This window comes from Etheostoma cragini, chromosome 17, assembly GCF_013103735.1.
Source record: "Etheostoma cragini isolate CJK2018 chromosome 17, CSU_Ecrag_1.0, whole genome shotgun sequence".
Lineage (NCBI taxonomy): Eukaryota > Metazoa > Chordata > Actinopteri > Perciformes > Percidae > Etheostoma > Etheostoma cragini.
In genome coordinates, this window is record NC_048423.1 from 1775806 (window position 1) to 1799390 (window position 23585).

The 23585-nt window shown below is 40.3% G+C and overlaps 1 protein-coding gene across 3 annotated transcripts; it reads left to right on the forward strand.

Annotated features, from left to right (window-relative positions):
• The first annotated feature begins 262 nt into the window (after positions 1–262).
• On the forward strand, positions 263–19417 carry pcgf5a (polycomb group ring finger 5a). 3 transcript variants are annotated; one of them, XM_034898153.1, is made up of 10 exons: positions 263–545; positions 4897–5647; positions 6683–6779; positions 8352–8407; positions 11019–11078; positions 11611–11795; positions 12097–12195; positions 13333–13422; positions 18934–19028; positions 19095–19417. In XM_034898153.1, the coding sequence occupies exons 2-9, from the start codon at positions 5533–5535 to the stop codon at positions 18979–18981; spliced, it is 750 nt and encodes a 249-aa protein (XP_034754044.1). In that variant the 5' UTR covers positions 263–545; positions 4897–5532; the 3' UTR covers positions 18982–19028; positions 19095–19417. The 3 variants fall into 3 exon arrangements, with proteins under 3 accessions (XP_034754044.1, XP_034754043.1, XP_034754045.1); XM_034898152.1 differs by having other exon boundaries at positions 18934–19417; XM_034898154.1 differs by having other exon boundaries at positions 11614–11795; positions 18934–19417.
• The last annotated feature ends 4168 nt before the right edge of the window (positions 19418–23585 follow it).

Genomic DNA, 23585 nt, shown 5'->3' on the forward strand with positions numbered 1-23585 from the left:
CAAACAGGAACAAGGTGTTAAACATGAATGTATGAAATAAACAATGAATACCAAAAAACAAATATAAAAAATAACTGTTGCATAAGAAGAAAAATAGGCTGAATGGGTTCCATATTTATATATTAAAATGTTGCTTGGAAACGAAACCAAACTCTTGTTTGCGGCTTCATCCCTGCTCATCAGCAGACACAGCGCTGTGTGTGTGTGTGTGTGTGTGTGTGTGTGTGTGTGTGAGTGTGTGTGTGTGCATGTTGTAGGCCAATAGTCACTCAGTTACACAACCGCTTTCAGTTTCCGAGCCCTGCCTGCCTGCCTGCCTGCCTGCCTGCCTGGTGGCTCCCCGCCCACCGCTGCTCTCTGCTGCCCGCCCGCCTGCCTGCCTGCTGGGCGGACTGGGGCAAATCCATCCGACCAGTTCCGTGTTCTCTCCTCACCCAGTACACGGAGCAGACGGAGCAGGAGGACCTGGCGGTGTCATGGTGGACATTCCTGCCCAGCCACGGCATCCATAACTCCGGAGGGGAAGAAGGAAAGTGTACACGGAGGTGAGGAATGTGTTGTTATTATACGGAATTATTTCTGCGCGGATGGCGAATTCATCAGTCGACGTAGGTCGCGAGACGTTACATCCAAAACTTTGACGCTGCTGGCTGGACCTCCTCTCTCTCTCTCTCTCTCTCTCTCTCTCTCTCGCTCTACCCCTCCCTCACCTCACCCCCCCTCTCTCTCTTGAAACGCAAAGTGCGTCGCCGTGCACTCTCACACGCGGGACTACGGTATGTTCACGCAAACGGCAAATAACCCGCGTGCGGTGCGCTTCCCGTTCGTGTCGCTAAAAGGCCGTGACGTGATCGCTGTGCAACTTTTACTGTCGATACGTACTGCGTGCGTGTGTTTATGTGTGTGTGTATGTGTGTGTGTGTGTTTGTGTATATATGGATGGGTAGCCTGAAGGCTACAACCGAGCTGCGACACGCGCGTACATGCCCGCGCGCGAAAGCGCACACGAGCGTTTGAACTATCACATAGACTATAGCTATATTGTGTGTCACTGTAATGTGCGCGTGTCGTCCATTGATGTTGTTCTGACACAGGTGACGTAGACCGTGACGCGCCTTAACGATGAGATAAGCAGATCGGCTCTGTGTGAATAAATAGCGTGTGTGTGTGTGTGTTTGTGTGTGTGTCTCACTGAATGACACTGAGTGGAATATCTGAGCTGCGTACTTGAGATTTTTCTAGCAAAAAAGCGAGCCACGCTGAAAGAAGAAGCCCCAGGAGTGTTGTGAGCGGAGCACACACACAGTGTTTCCTCTGTCTGTAGTTTGTTCCAGCAGTGAGTGAGCAGCCCGAGTCTCTGCATGCCTTCAACAGTACTTACACACCTGCCGTAGTCTGCATGTCAACATGCAGTTTGTGTGACGTCATTTCAAAATGATGGCATTTGCACGTGAGAATAGAGTACAGGGTTTTCCCATAGACAGTTAAGGAAATGGACTAACAGATCTCGTTTGTTCTGGACGGAGACCAGCGAAGGATATTAGAAGCACTTTTCCAGCGATGGCCGAGCGTTACTGCGCAGCCTCCAACTGAGCTTGACGACGTAGATGTGACGTGAGCAACGTGTCTGAAAGTTGTAAGTCTTCTGGTAGCTGTGCCAAGAGAAATCTCAACCATTCCCAGTCAGCAGAGACAGAGAGCGTAGGTATATTTTACAAGATAAGATAGGCACAGGCTAATTACTATGGTAATTACTACCATGCTAACCAACCTTAACATAGGCACAGGCAGTACTGCTAACTAACTTGTTAGTTAACATTATCATAGGCACAGCCTAATTACTGCTAACTAACTTGTTAGTTAACATTAGCATAGGCACAGCCTGATTACTGCTAACTAACTTGTTAGTTAACATTAGCATAGGGGCAGGCTAATTACTGCTAACTACCATGCTAACCAACCATAACATAGGCGGAGGCTAATTACTGCTAACTAACATGCTAGTTAACATTAACATAGGCACAGGCAAACTACTGCTAACTAACATGTTAGTTAATATTAAAATAGGCAGAGGCTAGTTACTGCTAACTAACATTCTAGTTAGCATTAACATAGGCACAGGCTAATTATTGCTAGTTAACATTATTAATTAAACCTAACCGTGAGCTAAAAGGTAATGGAGGCTTTTATACATTGTCGTGTTTCTTTAGAAATGGACAAACATAGTCTTTAAACACTTCAGATGTAAAGGTATTTGCTGTGAAAGTGGCGCCAAAATGAATTGCAGTCAATGGGATGCTAACGGCAGGTGATGGCTTGGTAGCATCAAAATGGCACCACAAGGAGCTTTGATTAGAGAGGAGAGACTTACCCCCTTGTTTTTTCATCACCATTACAAGATTTCAGCAAGTCGTTTTGGACACTACCAAAGCCAAAATAAGTGTAAAATCGACGTGAGCATCAAAGCTAACTAAACGATTTTTCTCCGATCTGATGGTTGTAGCTGGTCTTCAGTGGACTTCTTTTGCAAGTTTTGTCTTTATTATGTAGTATGTTTGTATTATATATGCTTTAGCTCTTCCAACATTTTAGACACAGATATAGTAATACTAATGGCCCAACATGATGTGAAATTGGATATTTCTTTTATTGAAAAGCGTGACATCTTCTTGAGAGAGGACCACTAAACCTCCCTTCAAATATGTGCTCCTCCGGCATCGTGACCCTTTTGGAGATTTGCGATGGGGATGCTTTGCTTCGCAGTGCATTTCAACGCCATATACTTAAGGGTTGTCGCCAAAAAATAAGTCTGAGGTTATTTGCGAGGCGTATGTCCAGCCAGTTTATGTTATGTTAGCAAGCAAACTTTAGCAAAAGCCGCCCACATAGTACTGGTTTCTGGCAAAGTGCTAATTTCAAAACGTACTAACATATAGAGACTTTAAACTCATGATAACCCATTATTGTAACCAAAATATGTCTGAGTTCATTTGCAAAGCTTATGTCAGTGAACATGTTGCTCCTCCCCACAGTAGGCTGCTTGAAACACAAACCTTCAACACACAAGACGAGTTGACCAATCACAGTCCTTGCGATCTGCTTTGCCTCGAACGCAAAGTTATATGTTTTTGGCGGTGCACGTTGAGCCACGGCGAAGGGCTCGGAGAGGGGGTCCCGACGAAGCAGAGGTCTGCGGGGGTACGCCGTCGATTCAACGCAGCAGCATAAAACAGCCTTAAGTTTTCCACTAAAACTTAGGGAAACCACTGAAGTAGCCTACAGCCTACCCTTAATTAGAAGTAGCCTATTGTTGTTAGGGGTGTGCAAAAAAAACATACAGTACATAAACACATAGTACATACATACACACACACATACACACACACACACATACATACGTACATACATAAATACATGGGAAAAGTAACTACATTTACATTTTGTGAATCATTTATAGATATTGAATCAAGTTGTGACATTTTCTGAATCGCACGCCCCTAATTTTTGTAGTATTTCTGTTGGACCTATTAAGGTTGCACAGCAGATGGACAAACTATCAGCAACAACTTAAAATTGTGATCCAAAAAGGAGCAAGGAGTCAAACTACTTTGCCCTAGGGCTCGGCTCTCTTCTGGTCACAACGGCACGGTAAAGCCAGCGCAATACCGCCCCCGCTATCAGTCTCCCACCCCACTGTCCCCTCACTCAGGAACAGGACCCTGAGATACTTGAACACCTTACTCGGGGTAAACAGTCATTCCCTAATAGACAAATCATTGATTTTAATGAGTGCAGTTAAATTCTGAAGTCTAAATACTTTTAGAGACTGTTTACTATCTACTGACATTAATTGCATTACGGTTAAATTTATAGCAAATATCACAGTAAGATGTGTCAAACAGCGTATGAGGTGTTGGATGCAGTCCATAAATACAACCTGCCTGTCTGCCACATAGTTTATTCTGCAATTTATGAATCTGTGTGATGATGGTAACTAGTTATCAGACCTGAGAACAGTGATTAATCCCAAATCCAGAAACATTTACTGGCTTTCTCAGTTCATTTACTGTAACAGCACCACTGACACCATCTCATTTAAATAATTGGCTGAAATAAGGCTTTGCACAGTAAACATGAAACTCCAGAGTGGTTTTGCAGCCACCGCTACTGTATGAAGCTTATTATTCAGCCCGAAATCTATATTTGAAGTAGGCAAACCCTAAATTCATTGAGATCCATCAAAGTGGGGATAGAATGGGGGCAAATTGGAGAGTTTAACTATTCATAGTAGCATCTAGGTCATAACTGCAACAATCCTGCTGGACCAATGTTTGTGTCACTGTTAGTTAATGATATTCATATTCATTGCAAAACAAAACATGTTGCAGAAAGCAAACCAAAAACAACACAAAGAGACAGTTTCCACCCTACAGAAAAGTACAGACAATGCCCAACTGAAAGCTCTCTACAGACACTTATTCATACAAAGTGGATGTTAATATAGAGACATAACAAAGTGGATGTTGTCAGTTTATCTCATTGGGTCTTGAGCCTTTGGAACATTGGGTGAATGGTTGCTGATATTGAGCAATGTGGAAATAGCATTAAAGATCACACACACACACACACACACACACACACACACACACACACACACACACACACACACACAGACACACACTCCGATCAGCTGGTATTCTTTATATAATAGTGTTGAATGGAAGTGACCCCAAACTTTTTGATCTAGGGTGTATAATATATATATATATATATATATATATATATATATATAAAGTAATAGCTTCATAAATATATGTTTTCATTCCTTTTTTTAGTCTTCTTTTTTATCTGTACTATGCAGCACAATCCCTTATTTTTGTGTTTCATTCTCTTCAGGTATCCCATGTCACCGTGCACCTCTGGACAAATGAAGACGTCAACAGCGCCATAATGATGAATGAACAGACCGGGACGAGGCGGACTACGTAGAAGCCTTTGGCCTCACTGTTCTCAACTGACCTCTGACCCCTCGTGGATTAAAAATGGCACTTTGGCAGAGACAGGAAGGCAAGTGAGACATCTTACTCTCCAGGGTTTCTGGGAAATTGAGAAACTTGTTAATCTGAAACAGGACTGTGTGTTTTTTCTCTCTCTCTCTCTCTCAATGGGATTAACACGGTTCAGTGAAGATGGAATAACATCTGAGTGGGAGATGCTCCAAAAGAAAAACTGATTACAGAATAGAATTTGAGTCAAGGATGGAGCAGGATTTTACACAGAAGGATCTCTTATCTCTGTCATAAATTGTGGATAGTGAACACTTGTAGGCTATGCACTAGCCTGGACTAACATTAGCCAGTGTTGGTAACGATTCCAGCGCTTTACACCCAACATTAGCCTGTAACCGCTGTCTTTTCCATTCCTTATTGTTGTCAATGGACGTCTGACACATCTAAATCTAGACGGTGACATTTCCCTGTTCGCTGCTGTAGCGTTCATAAAAAAAAAACAAGAAAGAAGAAAACTCCAAACATGGCTGCCACAGGAAGGAAGCACATGGTGAAAGACTTTAACCATTTCATCACCTGTTACCTGTGCCGAGGTTACCTGATTAAACCGACCACGGTCACCGAGTGCCTGCACACCTGTGAGTGAAACAACAGACACACAAATGCACCTGCAGATTTATTTGTTACTAAGGAACAATGCACTCTTTTCAATGACTGGAATTTTGTTATAATAATATTCAAGATAGTTTGACTTCATATTGTTTGCTTGCTTATTTGTAGTTTTTTATGAGTTCTCATTAAAATAATATTATAATAATTTGTTTTAACAAACTAACAGAACATCAAAATATATTAAAGTTCTGATAAATAAAATGTATAAAAATACAAAATTACGTTATGAAACAAAGTCCTTTGAACAATAACAAAAAAAATACTCAGTGTTGCCAACAGGGACGTTGTAGAGCGTCCTCTGGTGGACAGACTATTCAACAACAGTGCACAATGCTCATAACGTGGTTGACCGTCCGTTTTATTTTTTAAATATTAATTTATCATTTATTTGTCATTATAAAGGATTTTCATGAATGATAATTACATTTTTTTTTGTAAAATTGGCCATTATAATTGCGATACCGATATGCCGGGAAAATACTGAGCTCCGCCCAAGGGGATTGTGATTGGTTTAAAGAAATGCGAATAAACCAGAGCACGTTCTGTGTGGACTAGCCAGACCTGGCAACGTGAAACTAGCTAGCATGCTAACCTACTAGCAAGTGAGCTGCAAGAGACTGGCCTCCCGCGAAAAAAACGCTCCCATCGTCAAGATTTGTTTATTTTAAATCTGTTTTTCAACATTAAAGACGTGTTTTAAACCGCGACCATTTACGTTCTCTGGTTTAGATATTAAGAAAGAAACCGCTCCCATGGGTCGTATTACAGGGTAGGAATAAACTCCCTACATCGTTGTATGCTTTGGAGGATTTGTTAGCTAAAATGCTAATGAGCGAGCTAGCAGACTAACCAGCAATGCAGGTTTCTTTCTTTTATCGGAATACTTAATAAGATGGCGTCAAACTGCCTAGACAAATTGTTCCCATCGGAGATGCTAATTACTAATGCTAATAATACTAATTTAAACCCAATGAAATGTGTTCATGTTGTTTTCTCTGCAGTCTGTAAGAGCTGTATTGTGCAGCACTTTGAGGAGAGCAACGACTGCCCTAAATGTGGCATTCAGGTACATGAGACCAATCCACTGGAGATGCTAAGGTAAGATGTACTGTCTCTTTTCTCACTTCGTCCTCTCTTTAATTTGCATGAGCTTCCTTTTTCTTTGTCATTGGTAGTTTGTCTCCCTCGAGGCGCCTACATATGATGGGTGACAAAACTGCTCTGCTCTGCTCTGCTCTGGCTGTTCCAATGATTCTCTATGGGGAGAGCAACGCGGCTGTCTAAACTTGGCGTCCCGGACCACTCAGATTTGCTCTGAGTTTTGCACTCAAAGTTCAAATCATACATCTTTGGGGCGACCTCTAGCTCACCCAGTAAGAGTGTGCGCCCCATGTAGGCTGAGTCCTGCTGCGGCCCTGGTTCGAGCCCAACCTGCGGCCCTTTGCTGTGTCATCCCCCAGATCTCTCCCACCTTTACTGTCTATGCACTCTGAAATAAAGGGGGAAAGAAGCACCCCCAAAAATAAAATTGATCTAGTTGCCGCTGACCAAGGTGCAACCCTGGATGAAACCAACGAGAACGTTCTGCGCCCTACCTCGCGGTTTGCTGGGGATCTCATGTTGGCGGCTTAAAGCTCACTCTTTTTCTTCTGAACTTTCTTCTGTTTCTAAGTTTTAAAAATTACATTTTTACGATAAGTTTAATTCTATTCACCTCCGTTGTATTAGCAACCTCCTTGGTCCACCCGTTGTTGTTGTTGTTCTCAATTTTGATCATCTCATCCTTCTCTTCTTAACCCTCATGTTGTTTTCCGGTTAAATTGACCCGTTTTCCTATATCAATGTTTTTTAACTACCCAATTGTAATCACCCAAAATCACATGATTTAGTCCACACAAGTACAAATCTGGCAAGTATATCAAGTACAAATCTCTACTTTCATTAATATTGGGGTGTTTTATTTAATTTAATAGCATTTGGAAAAAAAATTGAAATGGTTTTAAATAGTATTGAGTAAAAGTTGACATATTCCAGTCTGTGATTATCCATCAACATCCTTTCCTTTAATTTTAGTCTAAATAATTCCTAATTTCTGCTTTTCTAACTCAAACATTAGGTATAATTTCTTTATTTATTGAATAAATAACCATAAAACTAAAGCTAATAAGTTAGTGTTATGTAGTGTTGAAAATGTAAAAAAAAGTGACAAACATTCAAAAAAGTGTTGAAAAAAGGGACACTAACTTAAGAAAAAGTTGAAAACATTGATAAAAAGCGTCAACAAAAGTGTTGATTTTCAATTTTGACGGAAAGACAACACAAGGGTTAAAATATATTTGTCTCTTCATCCTTCCTTTTCCTTATTATCTTAATTACCACCTATTCTTTATTTTTTTGAGTTGTCATACTTGCCGTCACTCCGTCACTTCATCACTACTCATCCTTTGTTCCTTCAATATTTTCACCAAGTAATTTTTGTGTTATCTTCCCTTTTTCTCCCTTTTTCTATTCCTTCTTGCCTTCTTAACTTTGCTTTCCGCCCACATGACCCCTCTCTCCTCTGCCTCCACAACTCCTCCCCTCTCGTCTCTCCTGTCTCCTCTTCACGTTCTCATCATCTTCCTCTCCCTCCAACCTCCTTCTCATGCTCTTATCGCTCCACATTCTCAGGTTGGACAACACCCTGGAGGAGATCATTTTCAAGCTGGTGCCCGGACTCAGAGAAAGTGAGTTAGCCAGATGGTTCCATCAATCTGTCTCCTCAGTTTGCAGTCCATATTTAATTATGTAACTATTCATGGGGGGGGGGGGTAGGAAAAATAATTTAGTAAAACGACAGCAATCCAATCACAGTTATTTATTACAAGACACGCAAAGATTTTCTTAATACATAAATGGCCTTGTAAATAAACATTGTGGATTACATGCATTTAAACCAGTGGGCAAAGAAACCTTTTGTAGCTGTTATGATACTTGTCTTTGCTTTGACAAAGCATCATTTTTAGTATTTTGCATACTTCTTATTATTTTTCTTTTTGGCTGTTTTTGCTCCTCTCATTCAACCGTTCCATTGCTACAAATCAGCACATTAATTTGGCCTTATTGAGCTATGGTTTCTGGCTGCAATCAGTGGCATCCACCTAGCAACACCCTAACAATCACCAAGAACATCTTGGCCGCCACTTGGCAACACTGTCACCAAGAGTGCCAATCAATTAGCAATACCCTAGCAACCAACCTCGACAACCCAGCAACCACATAAGAATACCCTAATACCCACCTAGAACTAAAGCTTTTACTCTCTGCCTGAACCTGAATGGGTCCGACCCGACCATGTCGAAATTCTCCAAAACTTGGGTCAGGTTCATGCAGATTTTCCGGTGTTTTTTCTTTCCTTTCTTTCTTTCTTTAAATGCAGACTTTTTAACCTGTGTAATGCATGGGCTGTCTAATGCTGTGCATGACCGCCCTCTTCTAAATATCTATTTCACAATGTCACTAACATGAAAGGAAAAAATAGCAGTTCTACCAAAACACATCGTAACTACGAGCAACGCCTCAGCCTCAAAATTAGAACCCAACGGATATATTGGCGGGCCGATATTATCGGAAGATATTATGAATTTCCCGAACTATCAGTATCAACATTTATAATGCCGGATTACAAAAAAATTCATTTATATCTCAAACAAATGATTCTGGTAAATGAGTATTTAAAAAATAAAATAAAAACGGTCAACCATGTTAGGAGTTTTGGCATTGCATAGTCTGTCCACCAGAGGGCGCTTTACAACATCCCTGTTGGCAACACAGATTTTTTCTTTTTTTGCTATTGTGTTTTTGCTCAAAAAAATAACTACAAATAACTAATGTCAACTTCTTACCAACAAACTTATCAATTTCTAAATTCAAGAAAGATTTAATCTAATTTAGCACTAACTTATAAATTATGCTAACATTGTGTCCTCATTGCCAAGTTTAATCTGCTCACCCAGTAGTTTTACTGTTCAATATTTCATAATTGCATAATGAGTGCAATGTTTTCATTATTTTTTAACACTGATAATCAGATCTGGGTTCCAATATTTTAGAGAGATAGAAGCTGAAGAGTATAATCAAGATGAAAATGCACAAGCGTCTCTCTGCAGCACGGCCAACAAGAAGCCGAGTCAACATGTCGAACTAAAGCTGTGATGCTGCTATAATTTTATGACTCCATAACTTCACCTCCACTGACGGAGCACTCCGGCAGCCGGAAGATCGACCTACCATCATATATTTTAGTGGGGCCCGGCCAAGTGGTGTAAAAATCAGCGTCATATGAATTCTGTTTTATGGTTTTTGAAGAGTAGACTTCTTTTGTATAATTTATTTAATACAGATGACTCTAATACCACAAGCCTAATAAAACTGTAATGGCAAGGCAGTATCTGCTTTTATCTAGCCTTTATATGAACTATAAAGGCTAGATAACTATGCAGAAATTAACTTTATTTTTAATAATATATATATATATATATATATATATATATATATATATATATATATATATATATATATGTATATTTTTCAAACTTCAAGCAAGTTGATTACTATTTCCGTTATACACTTCTTTATATATGTCTTGAAATGGTCTTTACACCCCGACAGCAATAAACAACTTAAGGGCTCTGAAAAAGGAGCAAAAAATATCTGTCTACTGTAGCTGCTGCAATCCTGTAAAAACACGCACCAATCACTGGGTCGTGCTCCGCTCGGAAAGAACCAATGAAATGCTTCCTCGCCCGGCTGAGCATGCTCTACCCCGCCGTGTATGGGCCTGAGCTCAAAGCGCGTTGCCGCTGCATTGCTAACATGTAGTCATGTTTGTTTTATTATAATTTTATTTGTTAGGGGCCGTGTACAGTTAACATAAATGTTGCTATTTGATGCATGGTACCAGAGTTAGCCTTTGGCTAAATTACATCTGCAGTCCTTAGGGCACAATAGTAAAAATATGATAACATTAACAAAACAACAAGACAGATCACATATCCTACATCAATATAATATAAACATTGCATATGGTATTATTAGGCGTTTGCTCTCCGGTGAATGACATTACATTAACATTACCAACCCTGCCTTTAAAATGCACGCTGAATTCAACTAGGAGGGATTGAGTTCTTAAAACACAAATACCTACAAGCTCAAGGCCTCTACTTCTTGACAGGTTTTCAAACGTAAAAAGCTAATGCTGGATTAGAATCACCCTTCCTTCTATATGTTTGAGTGCTTCTCGGTGTCTCCATGCTCTTTGGTAACACTGTGTTTGGTTCTGTTGGTCATGTGAACCAGAAGAGGAACAGCAGGAAGTTGAATTCTGGAAGAAGAACCAGCCCAGAGAAAACGGCCAAGGTGAGCAGTTTGTGACTCACACTGTGCTTATGACCAAGCCTTATGATTGTTTTTTATAAATAAATACAGTAACCTTGTCTCTGGCTGTGCTAGGAGAAAATCCTGCGTGATTGTGTGTGAAAATCAAGCATGGATAAAACATACTAATTGAAATCTTTCTGTGTAACATATACACAGTTTTAGGGAAGGAGGAAGGTCTGCTGGTAACGCTATTCTTGGGGAAATTGAGCTTTGTTTACTTCCTCTCATTATTGGAGGAGGCAGAAGAAGGGGAGTTTTTGATTCATCAGCATGTGAATAATCACATCTTCGGCTTGTTTATGTGAATCTGGGGCAGCACGATTTCAGGGAATTTCCTGATCAGATATTAGACCCCTCACATGCTTTGTAGAGGGCAATAATTCAATATCATCATCTTTTAATCATATTATTAAGATATATATCAATATACAGTTTGTCTAAATTGATACTCAGTTTTTATATTCAAGAGATTTGTATGGATATTTGTGTGATTGGTTGTCTCAAACCACAACAGAAAATGTGAGGTGTCAGAGGCTCGGGCTGCCTGATGTTGGAGGAGACTATGGCGGCGGTGGTGGTGGTGGTGATGAAGATGATGACGGCAGCAATGAAGACTTCCACAGGAGTGACCCTCAGATAGCCATCTGTCTGGACTGCTTACGCAACACAGGACAGTCGGGGGAGAGCACTGTCACGGTGTGTGTTTTAATAATGTGTCACTTTTCCACCAAAAGTGTACGGGACTTTTTTAATTAATTATTTTTAAAAACAAGGCAGCCCTATTGTTTTTCATTAATGTTTCTCCGAAAGGAAAAATTGTTAATCTGGGAAATGTTTTGGGACCACTGCTACTCTTGGAAATGTTTCCAAGCTTCTCTGAAAGTCAGTATCTAAAGTGTAAAGATTTGAATAATTTGGGGTATTTTTTTCTGGGGAAAAAAGGACTGCCTCTTTAATTTATTCAGTGTGTAATATAATTTGTCCTTTGTCCAATTAGGATTTAATGAAGAGGTTCATCCGCTGCTCCAGTAGAGTCACAGTGGGAACAATCAAGAAGTTTCTCAGTCTCAAACTAAAGCTGCCTAGCTCTTATGAGGTAAGTATCGGATTCAATCCTCCAGTTCAGGAACTACAGTTTAAACTGATAGCCCAACATTTAGGGGTGTCTTGTCTTTAAATGTGTATGAGATACTGGATATCTTCATGTGTCTGCATGTTAATTTAAGGTATGTTGATAAGTAAGACTAGTTTAGTTTAGCGCAAATGCTTGATAACGAATGGATCAAAAAGTAACTTTACTGAGAAATAATACATTCAAACTTCCACCCCATCTCCCTATTGTAATTACAGATCTGTAAAGCTGTTCACTATTAAGACAGCATTTTAAGGTGTTTTGCTGACTACAGTTTAGTGTACTTCTGCTGCTGATGTAGTCAAATGGCTGACGCTAATTCCTTTACTCTTCTCCCCAATATTCTGGGAAATCTATTAACAAAATGCCTATGATGGCTAGGATTTCATTACTGAACTGGCGTCATGTTACCTACAATTACTCATTGTCAAATAAGGCTAATTAGCTAGCTGATTACCAGCATCATTATCAACAGTGCATTTAAAGTGTTTATTATTAGCTAGTGCAGTGGTTTGAATAGCAACAGTCTCTCTTGACACAGAAAAATGAGACACATTCACTCAAAGTAAATGTGTCAAATATATAAATACAATTTTATTTTATTACGTTTTAAAATAAAGAATAAATAAGAATCAAACATGGACCACTCTTAGAAACTTTATATAATGTGGAAAAAAGCTGAAACTATAGCAAATAAGTGAAGGTCTCACTTGTGTGAAGAACAAAGACAAGTCAAATTTAAGTCAACTTTGACTCTCAAACCAGAGATTATAAAGCCAGATGCTCATTATTTTTCTACTCCAATTATCATTATCACTAGTCAACTTCATCGTTGGATTAGAAACACATCTAAAACTGAAACACACATTCAGCGCAGCCTCCCACACATTACCACAGTGAACTTCCCCTTTCAGTTCATGCACGAGGACTGAGGTCCTTTTTATTTTCATTTTCCTTGTCAGTTTCTCTCTTGTCAGGTTATGGCATCACATTGTCACTCTTTGACTTGTTTTATATAATTAACACCTTTCTTTGATCTAATTTTGTAAATAAATACTTAAATTTACTAATTTCTGATCATGTGTTTTCCGCTTTCTCCAGCTGGATGTGCTGTGTAACGGAGAGATCATGGGCAGAGATCACACTCTGGAGTTCATCTACATGACCCGGTGGAGGCTCCATGGAGAGAATGTAAGGATGTCATCCTCTCTTCCTGTTTATGTGTGCATGTTTACATGCTTATCTGTAGATGCACTTGTGCAGGGACGTATTTATTTGTGTGTGTGCATGCATCAACGCATGCGTTTGTGCACGCATGTTATGTATTTAGCTCTATTGTGGGGACTCACCTCCCCAAAGAGAGACTTAACATTAATCCCCAAAAGGTTAAACTTTTAAGACTTTGTTATAAATGAAGGTTTAGATTTAGGCTCAAGTAAAGCTCAGGGTTGTGGTTAGGCATGCTTGACAGAAAAGTTAAGTGGGAGGGCAAGAATGGCAGTAAATTAGAAACCAACTTGCAATTGTAGCACATGTGCCGCAACACCAAGAACTGGCCAGGTTGTTAAAATTAGGTGCCAATGGTCCCTTCCCTACATCCTACTTCCGGCCCCCTTGCCCAGACCTAACCCATCTTCAAAACTCAGCAGTGACTAAATCTGTCCGCAGACAGAATTTTTTATCAAATATATCAGTTGGGCCCTTATTGTAAACTCAAAACACATGGCAAAATGTTTTTTTTTTTACAGGTTTATCTATGTCCCACCTATGTCCCTCAAAGAACTTTGCTGCTGTGTTTAAGACTGAGAAAGGATTTTCCAACTTTGTTTCTAAATCTTTGCATTGAGCCTTGAGGAGTACAGTTGAGAACAGCTTATCTTGTTTGACATGGACTTACCTCTCCAGCCATTGCTTGGGCAGAACCTGATGGTTGCAACTGTGCTACAATAGAAACACACCTTTAACAAATTGTTGTCAACAGAGGCCTGGCTGGTTTGTGGAGTGTCTGGACAGATTGCCTAAGAACTTAAAGATCACCTTCTTTTTGAGTGTCTAACAAGTGCCGAATGATATGATTTTTAACCTGAATGAGTTAAAAATGACAGACAGACATGTAAACACTTGACAAAGTACTCAAAACCGCCTCTGTGGTACTTCCCACTACAGTAGGTGTCTCTATGACCACATTTTGCCATGATGACACACACAAAGAGACTCACAAGGTGAAATTAACACCAGCGTCACTGTCCCAGCTAGTAATAAACAGAATGCTCTCAGTAGGACAACTACTGTGGCTGCGTTTACTTTATTCTTTATTCTAAATAGTTTTGAAGGTAGAAGGTTTTCATTCAAAAATCTGAGATGACTCAGATACTAAAAATGAGAAAATTGCAACTTCAAGCTAGCTGAAATGAGACTTTTATCAATTCTGTTTATGTAATTGTTGTGTTCTTTGTATAAAACCAGTCACTTTTTCAACACTTTTCGTTTAAGATGCTTGACCCTTACTTTCAGGGTCTAAAATGTTGTATTGGTCCTCACAAAGATAGATATACAAGAACACACACACACAGAACCAGTTCTGTGGTTGTCCTGGTTTTGTCTGAGACTTGACGGCACTCTTGGGGTCGTCAGTCCTCTCTGGGGTTCAGCAGGTCAGAATGTGTATGTGTGAGGCCACACATGTAGTATGTGTCCTTTCTGTACATGGCGACATGTTCATCTGTGTGTGTGTGTGTGGGTTGACATGAGTGATTGGTTAATGAAAGGTCCCGCCCAGGCATCAGATACTCAGGAAGTTGAGAGGAGGATGATGAAAGGAGGAGCAGGGCAGAGACGAGATAGTCGTATGAAGTGAGGGATGTAGAAAGTCTGCACTTTCTCAGCTACAGCTGCACTAACGTGTCCACTTAAAGGAATAACAGAACAACAACAGAGTCATTTTCTTCCATTTTATTCCCCCCCCCCACACACAGGAATCTCATATTTATACATGTTCTGTAAATTCTTTTGGGAATGGGTGAAAATTAAAACATTTAATTTATGTATTACTCCTAGTCATTGCGGCACAACAAAAGTCAACCGTTCCCCAAAATAATGCTTGATAAAGTACATCTAAAAAAAAAACTAATCAGGTTTATGGGCATAAAAACAGAACATATCGCCGTCTGTTTTCCATCAACACAGACACAGTTTGACCTCAGTAATCCAGTTTGAACTGACATCTTTCTTATGTAATATCGCTTAAACAGATTGTAGGTCATGTAATTTTCCATCTGGGCCTCGAGCCCATATGGAAAGTTATGGACACATAATATGGAAACACTGCGTTTCACCAGTGATGGTGACATAGAGTTGTACTTATGATGCACAGCAGAAAAACGCGGCTCCACAGATCAGAGCAACCGTTGGCAGTCCTGAGTAAAAGTTGACATATTCCAGTCTGTTTATCCTTTAACATACATTCCTTTAATGTTAGTCTAAATAATTCCTAATTTCTGCTTTTCTAACTCAAACATTAGGTATAATTTCCTATAAATGAGGTCTATTGAACACAAATTTAAAAATTCAAAAACTAAACTTAATAAGTCAGTTACGTAGTGTTAAACGTCCAAAAAAAGTGACAAACATTGAAAAAAGTGTTGGGAGAAAAAAGACAAAAACTTATCGAAATTGAGGAGGAGAACACAGGAGTCACACAGCTTTCTGATTGCCACCATGGTTATTTAAGAAAAAAGACTCAATGTAGTTGGGAAATGCTGATCACTGTCCCTACTGTGTACTCACTTTGAGGTCCGTCATCGCTGCCTGGCAGTTAATTATATCATTCAGCAGCTAAGATGTCTCCTGATGTTGGAGGCGACTATGGTGGCGGTGGGGGCGGTGGTGGTGGTGATGATTCTGTAAGGACTTAAACAGCAACCCCCTCACACCCTTTACATCCAGTAACCCTCATACCCTCGTTTACAATAATGCTACAAACACACTTAGTTAGTCCAAAGGCACCTTCTTGTTTTCAACGTCCTTTTCTTCGTCGGCCAAAATATCCACTTGATCAGCACTTTGGTTCATGACAACAGATTAAAAGGACAGGTGTCCTCATTTCCATGAAACGTAATATTCAGGGTCACCATGGGAGGAACATTTTGGGCATTGCATAACCTTTAGTGCAACACCAGAGGGGACACAGTACAGTAGAATATATTATATATGAAAATCAAACAACACTAAAGGATATGAAGCCACATTTTTGGCTGAACCAAATAGTTTGACATCAAATATAATTCTCAGTGTTTTCACCCTTGTGGTGTGTTGCTGGTGCCGCAAGTTGGATGGATCTACGATTATGTCATTTTGCACCAAAACAAAATGCCTTAAATGTAGCTGACAGCTGAACAAAACATATGTTAGTGCAGTATATTGAAACTGTTTTGGAGACAGAGAGGCTGAGTGAAAGAGTGTCAGAGATGCAGAATACAGAGGCACAGTGACAATGTGGTTAGGCTGGACTTAGTGTTCTTTTTTTTTCTGAGGCATGATGCAGCAAAATGCAGAAAGCTGGAGATGACAGCAGCTGTTCTCTGCAGCACCGGCAGCCTCGAGCTGCCAGAAATAGGAGACTGAGTCCTCAAACAGGAGACACACACGCTTCACGTTGCAGCTGCTCTGACAAACACCTTTTTACCGTTTCAAATGGGCTTAACAGCCATAGGAGGCAGAAGTGTACGAGCAGTCAGCTTTGACATTTCTATTAGTTAAATACAATGATGGATGCATTACTGAACGGGCCTGCAGGCCACGAGCCCACACGGGTGCCTGAGACCTCAGGGGTGTCCTGGGCCAAGACATGTATATAGAGACTGTTAACCAGGATGGGAGAAAAACATGGTCTGGTTTACCAGTCCCTCCAGGATTCCAGACTTTTTGAGATTGTTGCGGCCCAGAATTCCTGATGTTGCGGGGGCGTTTGTAAAAATTTGCGATAAAGTTTGATGTCTTTTTTATGTTTGTTGCAATGAAGTTGCGGGAGACATAGAAAGTTGAAAGACATAGAAATAATAATTATTACTAGTAATTAATTACTCTAGGCTGAGTTTTCCTAGGAACCTTACCAAAAAGACTCACAATGGGTTTGTGGGTGTGTGTGTGTGTGTGTGTTGGTGTGTGTGTGCATGTGTCAGTCTCGGGGGGATCTGAGCAGCCCTGCCCACTGCAGAGAGCCGACACAATTGAGACAGCAGCCGCTACAACAGAGTGAAAAATCATTACAGCGTACATTTACGTTAAAATATCTACATGTTGGCAGGACGATCATAACTGTTTCGCACGCTCTTTCGCTGTACGTTTTGTTGGTAATCTTGAGATGTTTGAGTCACACACTCGCTAACCAAGGATAATACTATGGCCGAGTACGTGTGACGTCACCCTTTCTCCCTCCCACTGGGTCATTGGCTCTCAGAGTCACATACTGATACAAAGTCTGGCACGTGGGACTGCTGTGATTACGGATCACGGTGCTTGGTTGAATTAGCATGAATTGGCGCGATCGCGACATCACGAAATCCTGGAGGGACTGGTTTAATAACATTTCTTTAAACCATTTACAAACGCCGATGGAGCCACGGTGCCTCTGCAAAAGCATCAGGAAGGAACTTGTTTTGGTGTACATGGTAAACAAATGTAGAGTACGTTCAAAAGTAGTTTTAGTCTGAGAGAGATCTGAGGACCAGGTAACCATCGTCTGTATATATGTATACATGTATAAATGTATATACAGTGTCTAAATTACATTTTAATGTACAGGCTTACCTTAAGGAAAGAGTGGCTTGTTCCACACACTCTGTTCTCTGCGTGTCATATTTGAATGATAACCTTTCCAGTTGAGCTTCAGCAGAGTGAGCAGAAGCCAGACCTTGATTACTTTTTTTCTTAAATGGCTCTTCTACATCAGCCACATGCGTTGTGTGGCCAGGTGGACCCTGGACTCTTTTATGGAAACACTTCACATTCTTCTTTAATTCTGACCTCAGGCAGCCTGCTGTTTGACATTCGATGAAAAAGAAGTCACCCGGTCTCTCATTGGACATCTGAGCTTCAACCAACGGGTTAAAAAGTTGGGAAATGTATCTGGCTCGATGTGGCTGCAAATCTAACTGAGTTTATTCTGCTCATGCACTTTCACAGCCTCAAGGATGAATATGATACTTGAAGCCCTCTTCATGTTTCCTCATTTTTATAAATAAAATTGAGAACCTGTTGGCCTAAACCACCTAAAAACATTTTCATCACATCTCTCTCACATCCTGCTGACTCTTCTGTTTACAGAGTGATTTAAACTGAGACAATTTTTACCTCATTAGAGGTTTATTAAAGAACTTTTTGGTATGGAACTTGACATGATTTGACCAAATATGAGATCAAATATGAATTTCTAGGCTGAACATAATGAAAGGTTTTAAAATAGGAGTTTTTCTGCGGCCAAAATGCAGATAGTTTACTGTCACATTATTGTTTTGCTGATTTAGTATTTTTTCCATTTCCTTTAGATAGAAAACCAGAACATTTACTGTATTATAAACAATCAAATAAGACATTATTTGTAACATTTAGCCAACCCTTGCCTCCTTCAGGTTGTGTGTGTGTGTGTTGTGTGATTTTCTCTCTTCTCTGAAACAGTTTCTCTATTTTCTGTCTCTCCCTCAGACGTATCCCATGGTTCTTGAGTACCGGCCACGAATCGACTTTGGCTGAAGCCCCGTCTGCAAGAAGAGGACCACACACACACACACACACACACACACACACACACACACACACACACACACACACACACACACACACACACACACACACACACACGCACGCAGGCATATGCAGACACACTGTACATGATTTGAAGTATATCAAACATTACAAATGCGTACATTTGCACAAACACACACAAACACCAACATACACTCACCCACCACGTGCAGAGAAAGAGATTTAAATGTATTTTTGTACAGCCGATGATGAAGTGCATACGTTGTCATGCTAAAGAGGTTTTATGCTACATAGAATAATATATGCTATAATATATGATATTTTTAAATGTACTGTATGTCCCTGTGCCTAAAAACCTGTCGAGGTCAGAAATGAAGAATTTGCCTGTCTAACTCTGTAGATTAAATGTTGATTTTCTACTGTTGATGGCTGTTTTTGTGTTCAGGTCTCTGCAGTTTGATCCACTTTAACTATCTAAAGGATAACACCGTGGTTCCCAAAACTAGAGGGGTGGCAGGTGGGCAGAGTTATTATATCAGGCGCAGCACCGCTAAATATAAATAAATAATGCATGGTCCTAATGCACTGCTAGTGAAGCATAGACCCATTTGTAAAGAAAAAAAAAGGAGTAAGACCCAAAAAGCTTCCGCCTACTCCCTTTCGGACAAGAGTATTAATTTATTTCCCTTACTCTGTTTTTTTCTTTTTTTGCAGTGAACGGCTTTTGTCTAGTATTTAAAGTTTTTTTGTTTGTTTATTCTTTTGTATGTTGTTCGAATTCTGGGACATAGATGGACACAAATGGACATATAAAGCAGAGAAGAGCTCAGTGAGTCAAAGAAAGTCCCCATTAGTCTATTACTATTACAGCGTAACTAAGAGGAACAAGGTAAAGAGACATTTGGCGTCCCTTTTGACGCTGTTAGGTGAAGGGAAAGGTCGTGGGGGGGCTTATGGTTCTGTGACACGCAGGAACAACGGGCCCGTTAAAGAAGAAAGCGGCTTCCCTGACACACAGCAATAACGGCACAATTAAGGACACACTGGGACACAAACCCCTCTCTCATTATATACTGCTCTCTAGACCCCTTAGATGCTGCTCTGCCCCGGTAGTCCACGTTCTACACACACACCTTAGGGCGCCTTTTTTGTCGCATCTTGAAGCATGCGTCGTATTTTACACGATCGGAGTGAGAACGGGTTGGTACATCATGTCAGTCAGGTATCTTCTCTTCAGAACAAGTCAGAGGGAATAGTTTTCTTCAATGTTCACCCTGTTTGCAAATGCTGCAATGATTTATTCAGATACAACCAGTGAGCATCGGCAGAATCAGACATATTTCCATTTTTGTATCCAGCTGTCACTCCTCTCACTGTTCACTTCAGTCATTTTGCTAAAATAGAGACTGTAAAATATTACTGCTTTTACTAAGAAATGGATGACTTGAGTGCTTCTCCTGTCACATGTGTGTCACATATGTACCCTATCCAAAAATACCCCCCCCCCCCCCCCCCCCCCCCCCCCCCCCACTCACACAACATGTTTTATGTGTTGCTGTGGGCAGGGTCAGACAGACGGAGTGTGATCACATGCCTGTCTTTCCAGCTGCTAGTTTTGCCCTTGTAGTTGTTTTTTTAGGTCAGCATTATGTAGGCCAGAGGTCCCTGTTATGTATTTCAAATTATTACACAAAAAAGTCATACATACGTCCAACAACAGAACAAATACGCGACAGACCTCACCACAAATCTAAACCTCTAAAAAGGTCTAAACATCAGTCAACATCCAAACTTCATAATGATAAAATGAAAATAGAAAAAAAGAAAAAGAGAGAGAAAAATGCTAATAAATTAACCAATATATAAAAACTAGCAACAATAGTAAAAAAGATTGTAGTGTGGTTCTTTACATAATTCCCGTTGCTGCTGCTGCTGACCTCTGACCCCTGGACTCTGGCTTCATATTGAAGAAGAATTGGAGGAAACAATAGAAACATCTCCTCCATCGGACTCAACTGCACTAAGTGAGACTTGCACAATATTTACATACAATATGTAAGTTTTCTACAGCTTTATCAATAATAGTTAAACAGTTTGCATTTAGATTTTTATTCCCATCTTGTATGTATTTTAAATTGTTTGTTCTCTATTGCTCCCTATTATTTTATGTATATTCTGAATGTGTGCTGTGTATCTGATATGTAGCTGCCACAACACTGGAATTTCCCATTTTTTTAGATGGAATATCTATCTATCTATCTATCTATCTATCTATCTATCTATCTAATCGTCACTGGTCTGACGATTTGATAATGATTATCCTGTCAACAGTCTCTCATTGCCAGACCCTCCTCCACAGCGCTGCGGAGGAGGGTCTGGCCGGTCCACACCGCATTCTGGGATGGGAGAAAAACGTGCTCTAGTTTATTGGCATTTCTTTAAACCAATCACAATCGTCTTGGGTGGCGCTAACTGCCACCTGCTGCTAAATAGCCTCTGGAATGAACTTGTTTTGGTGGAACGTGCACATGTGTACAAACTCCGATTGGACAGATAGTCTAGCTAGCTGTCAGGATTCACCCTGCAGAGATCTGAGGACCTGGTAACCATTACAGTCATGGAGCTCTTAGCGTAGCGGTCATACGGAGCTGTTCATGCAAACAAGTTGAGCGGTCAGATATGTTTGTCTAATTTCAGCAGCCCTAGTAGACTCCAGCTCTGCTTCTTAAAGCCCAGCACTGGGTCACTCGGTTTTACATGTTATTAAAGCTCACAAAGCTTCCGAGATGTGTCGGGATATAATTTTGGCTTAATGTGAGAGAAATGAAAGAAAAGATGTCAAGACTCTTTCCATTTGATACAGTGGTGCAGTCCACAAAAAGGTATTTGGTTTAAATAGTTTCACTCATTGTAAAACTTTATTAAGGGACAAGCTGATGTCATCAGCATATCCTGTCGCTAGACCATAACCTGTGTGCTGCCGATGAAGATCTGGATTGGAGGATGTCACGACACGTGTTTCTTGTCATGGATGTTTAAATGTCTTCATCTTTGTACTATATGTGTAATTGTTGTCTAGCTCAGTGTGTAATTTTTATTTTATTTCTTCTTGTGAGCGGAGCTGCTCAGCAACTCAAAATGAATTTCATTGTGAACTGACAAAGTTTTTTCCGAGTGTATTGTATCTTGAATAAAAAGGATTATGACAATGGAATTTAAGATTTTTAGATGAGACTGGCTTCAGCCCCAGTATGTATGCGTACCCCCAATCCCTACATCGGAAGCTTGTTGGTTCGATCCCTGGCCCTGCAGGCTCATGTCAAAGTGTCCTTGGGCAAGACACTGAACCATGAGCCACCTAGTGAAGGGTCACTGTACTATGTGAACGCGCTTTGAGTAGTTTAGAAAGGCTCTACAGTCCATTTGCAAGTGCCGAAATAACGAAATGCAAATTTGAGGTTTCAGTCAGAAGAACTTAATGACTCTAAGAGCTTAGGATATCATAAATATGTTGTTTTAATGAAATATGAATTATGTTTTTCTAATGAAATTAATTAACTTCTTTATATGAATTAAGTGCCACTCTTTCCATTATGCAAAAGAGGGGTTGTGTGAACAATCTGTCTGTGCTGTTGACTTTGAATCTGTGTGGGTGGATAGAGAGATAATGACTGGTATCAATACAGAAAGTAACAAGAAAGCAACAGTTTTCCCAGTTGAGAGAAAGTGAGAGTTTCCGTCTCTACTCAGAACCCGAAGTGCACTCTGGTTCAGTGAAGCAGACGCACGAGCACACACGAGTTTCACTTCCTCCTTTGATTCATTACAGGTTGTCAGATACTTTGTATGGATGACGTGGGAGCATTGTCTGCACGTGGAAGTGCGGGGAGGCCCCAGAATAGAGCCGTGCCACCAAATACAACTTGCAGAAGAATCTTTGGACAAAGTCGTCCTGACTGTACTTTGCCTGTCTTGTCTATTCGTTCATAATGCTACTTTAAGTAAAGCACTGTATGCTGCTGTATAGGAACACATAAAACACTTTCAAGCCGCGGATTGATGTTTGCTTCCCAGAGAAAAGACTTTCACCCAGGGAATGCATTTTCCTTGTGAGTGTTTCAAACCCAAACCACAATATTTTTCCTAAACTTAACCAGTGGTTTAGGTGCATACACTTAACTTAACCAAAGAAAACCTAATTTTTAATTTGTTTATTGATCCCCAAAGGGGAAATTACAATTCCCACTCTGTGTCCACACCTTGTTAGTTTTTACACATAATCCTGAACTACACACACACACACACGCTCAGGATCTATACATGCACTAGTGGAGAGATGTCAGAGTGAGTAATAATAATAATAATATACCGCGAAACCAAACGGCGTACTGAAGGAAAATAAAAATTAAACGGAAGTACATGGAAGAGCAGATCAAGGCTACAGTTACACAATTGTGTCCACTCAAATATGATTTGTTTTGGGGGCTAACCACAATCAATGTAAAACTGCAGTTGATTGCAGTGAGCAGTATAATAGAAGGTGTGTGCATGTTTGGATTGCAGCTGGTAAACTTTGCTTACATTTCCTAAGA

Coding starts and splice junctions, on each gene's coding strand:
- pcgf5a (XM_034898152.1), top strand. CDS start 5,533: ATGGCTGCCACAGGAAGGAAGCACATGGTGAAAGACTTTAACCATTTC. Junction 5,648..6,682: donor CACCGAGTGCCTGCACACCT/GTGAGTGAAACA, acceptor TTTTCTCTGCAG/TCTGTAAGAGCTGTATTGTG. Junction 11,079..11,610: donor GCCCAGAGAAAACGGCCAAG/GTGAGCAGTTTG, acceptor CTCAAACCACAA/CAGAAAATGTGAGGTGTCAG.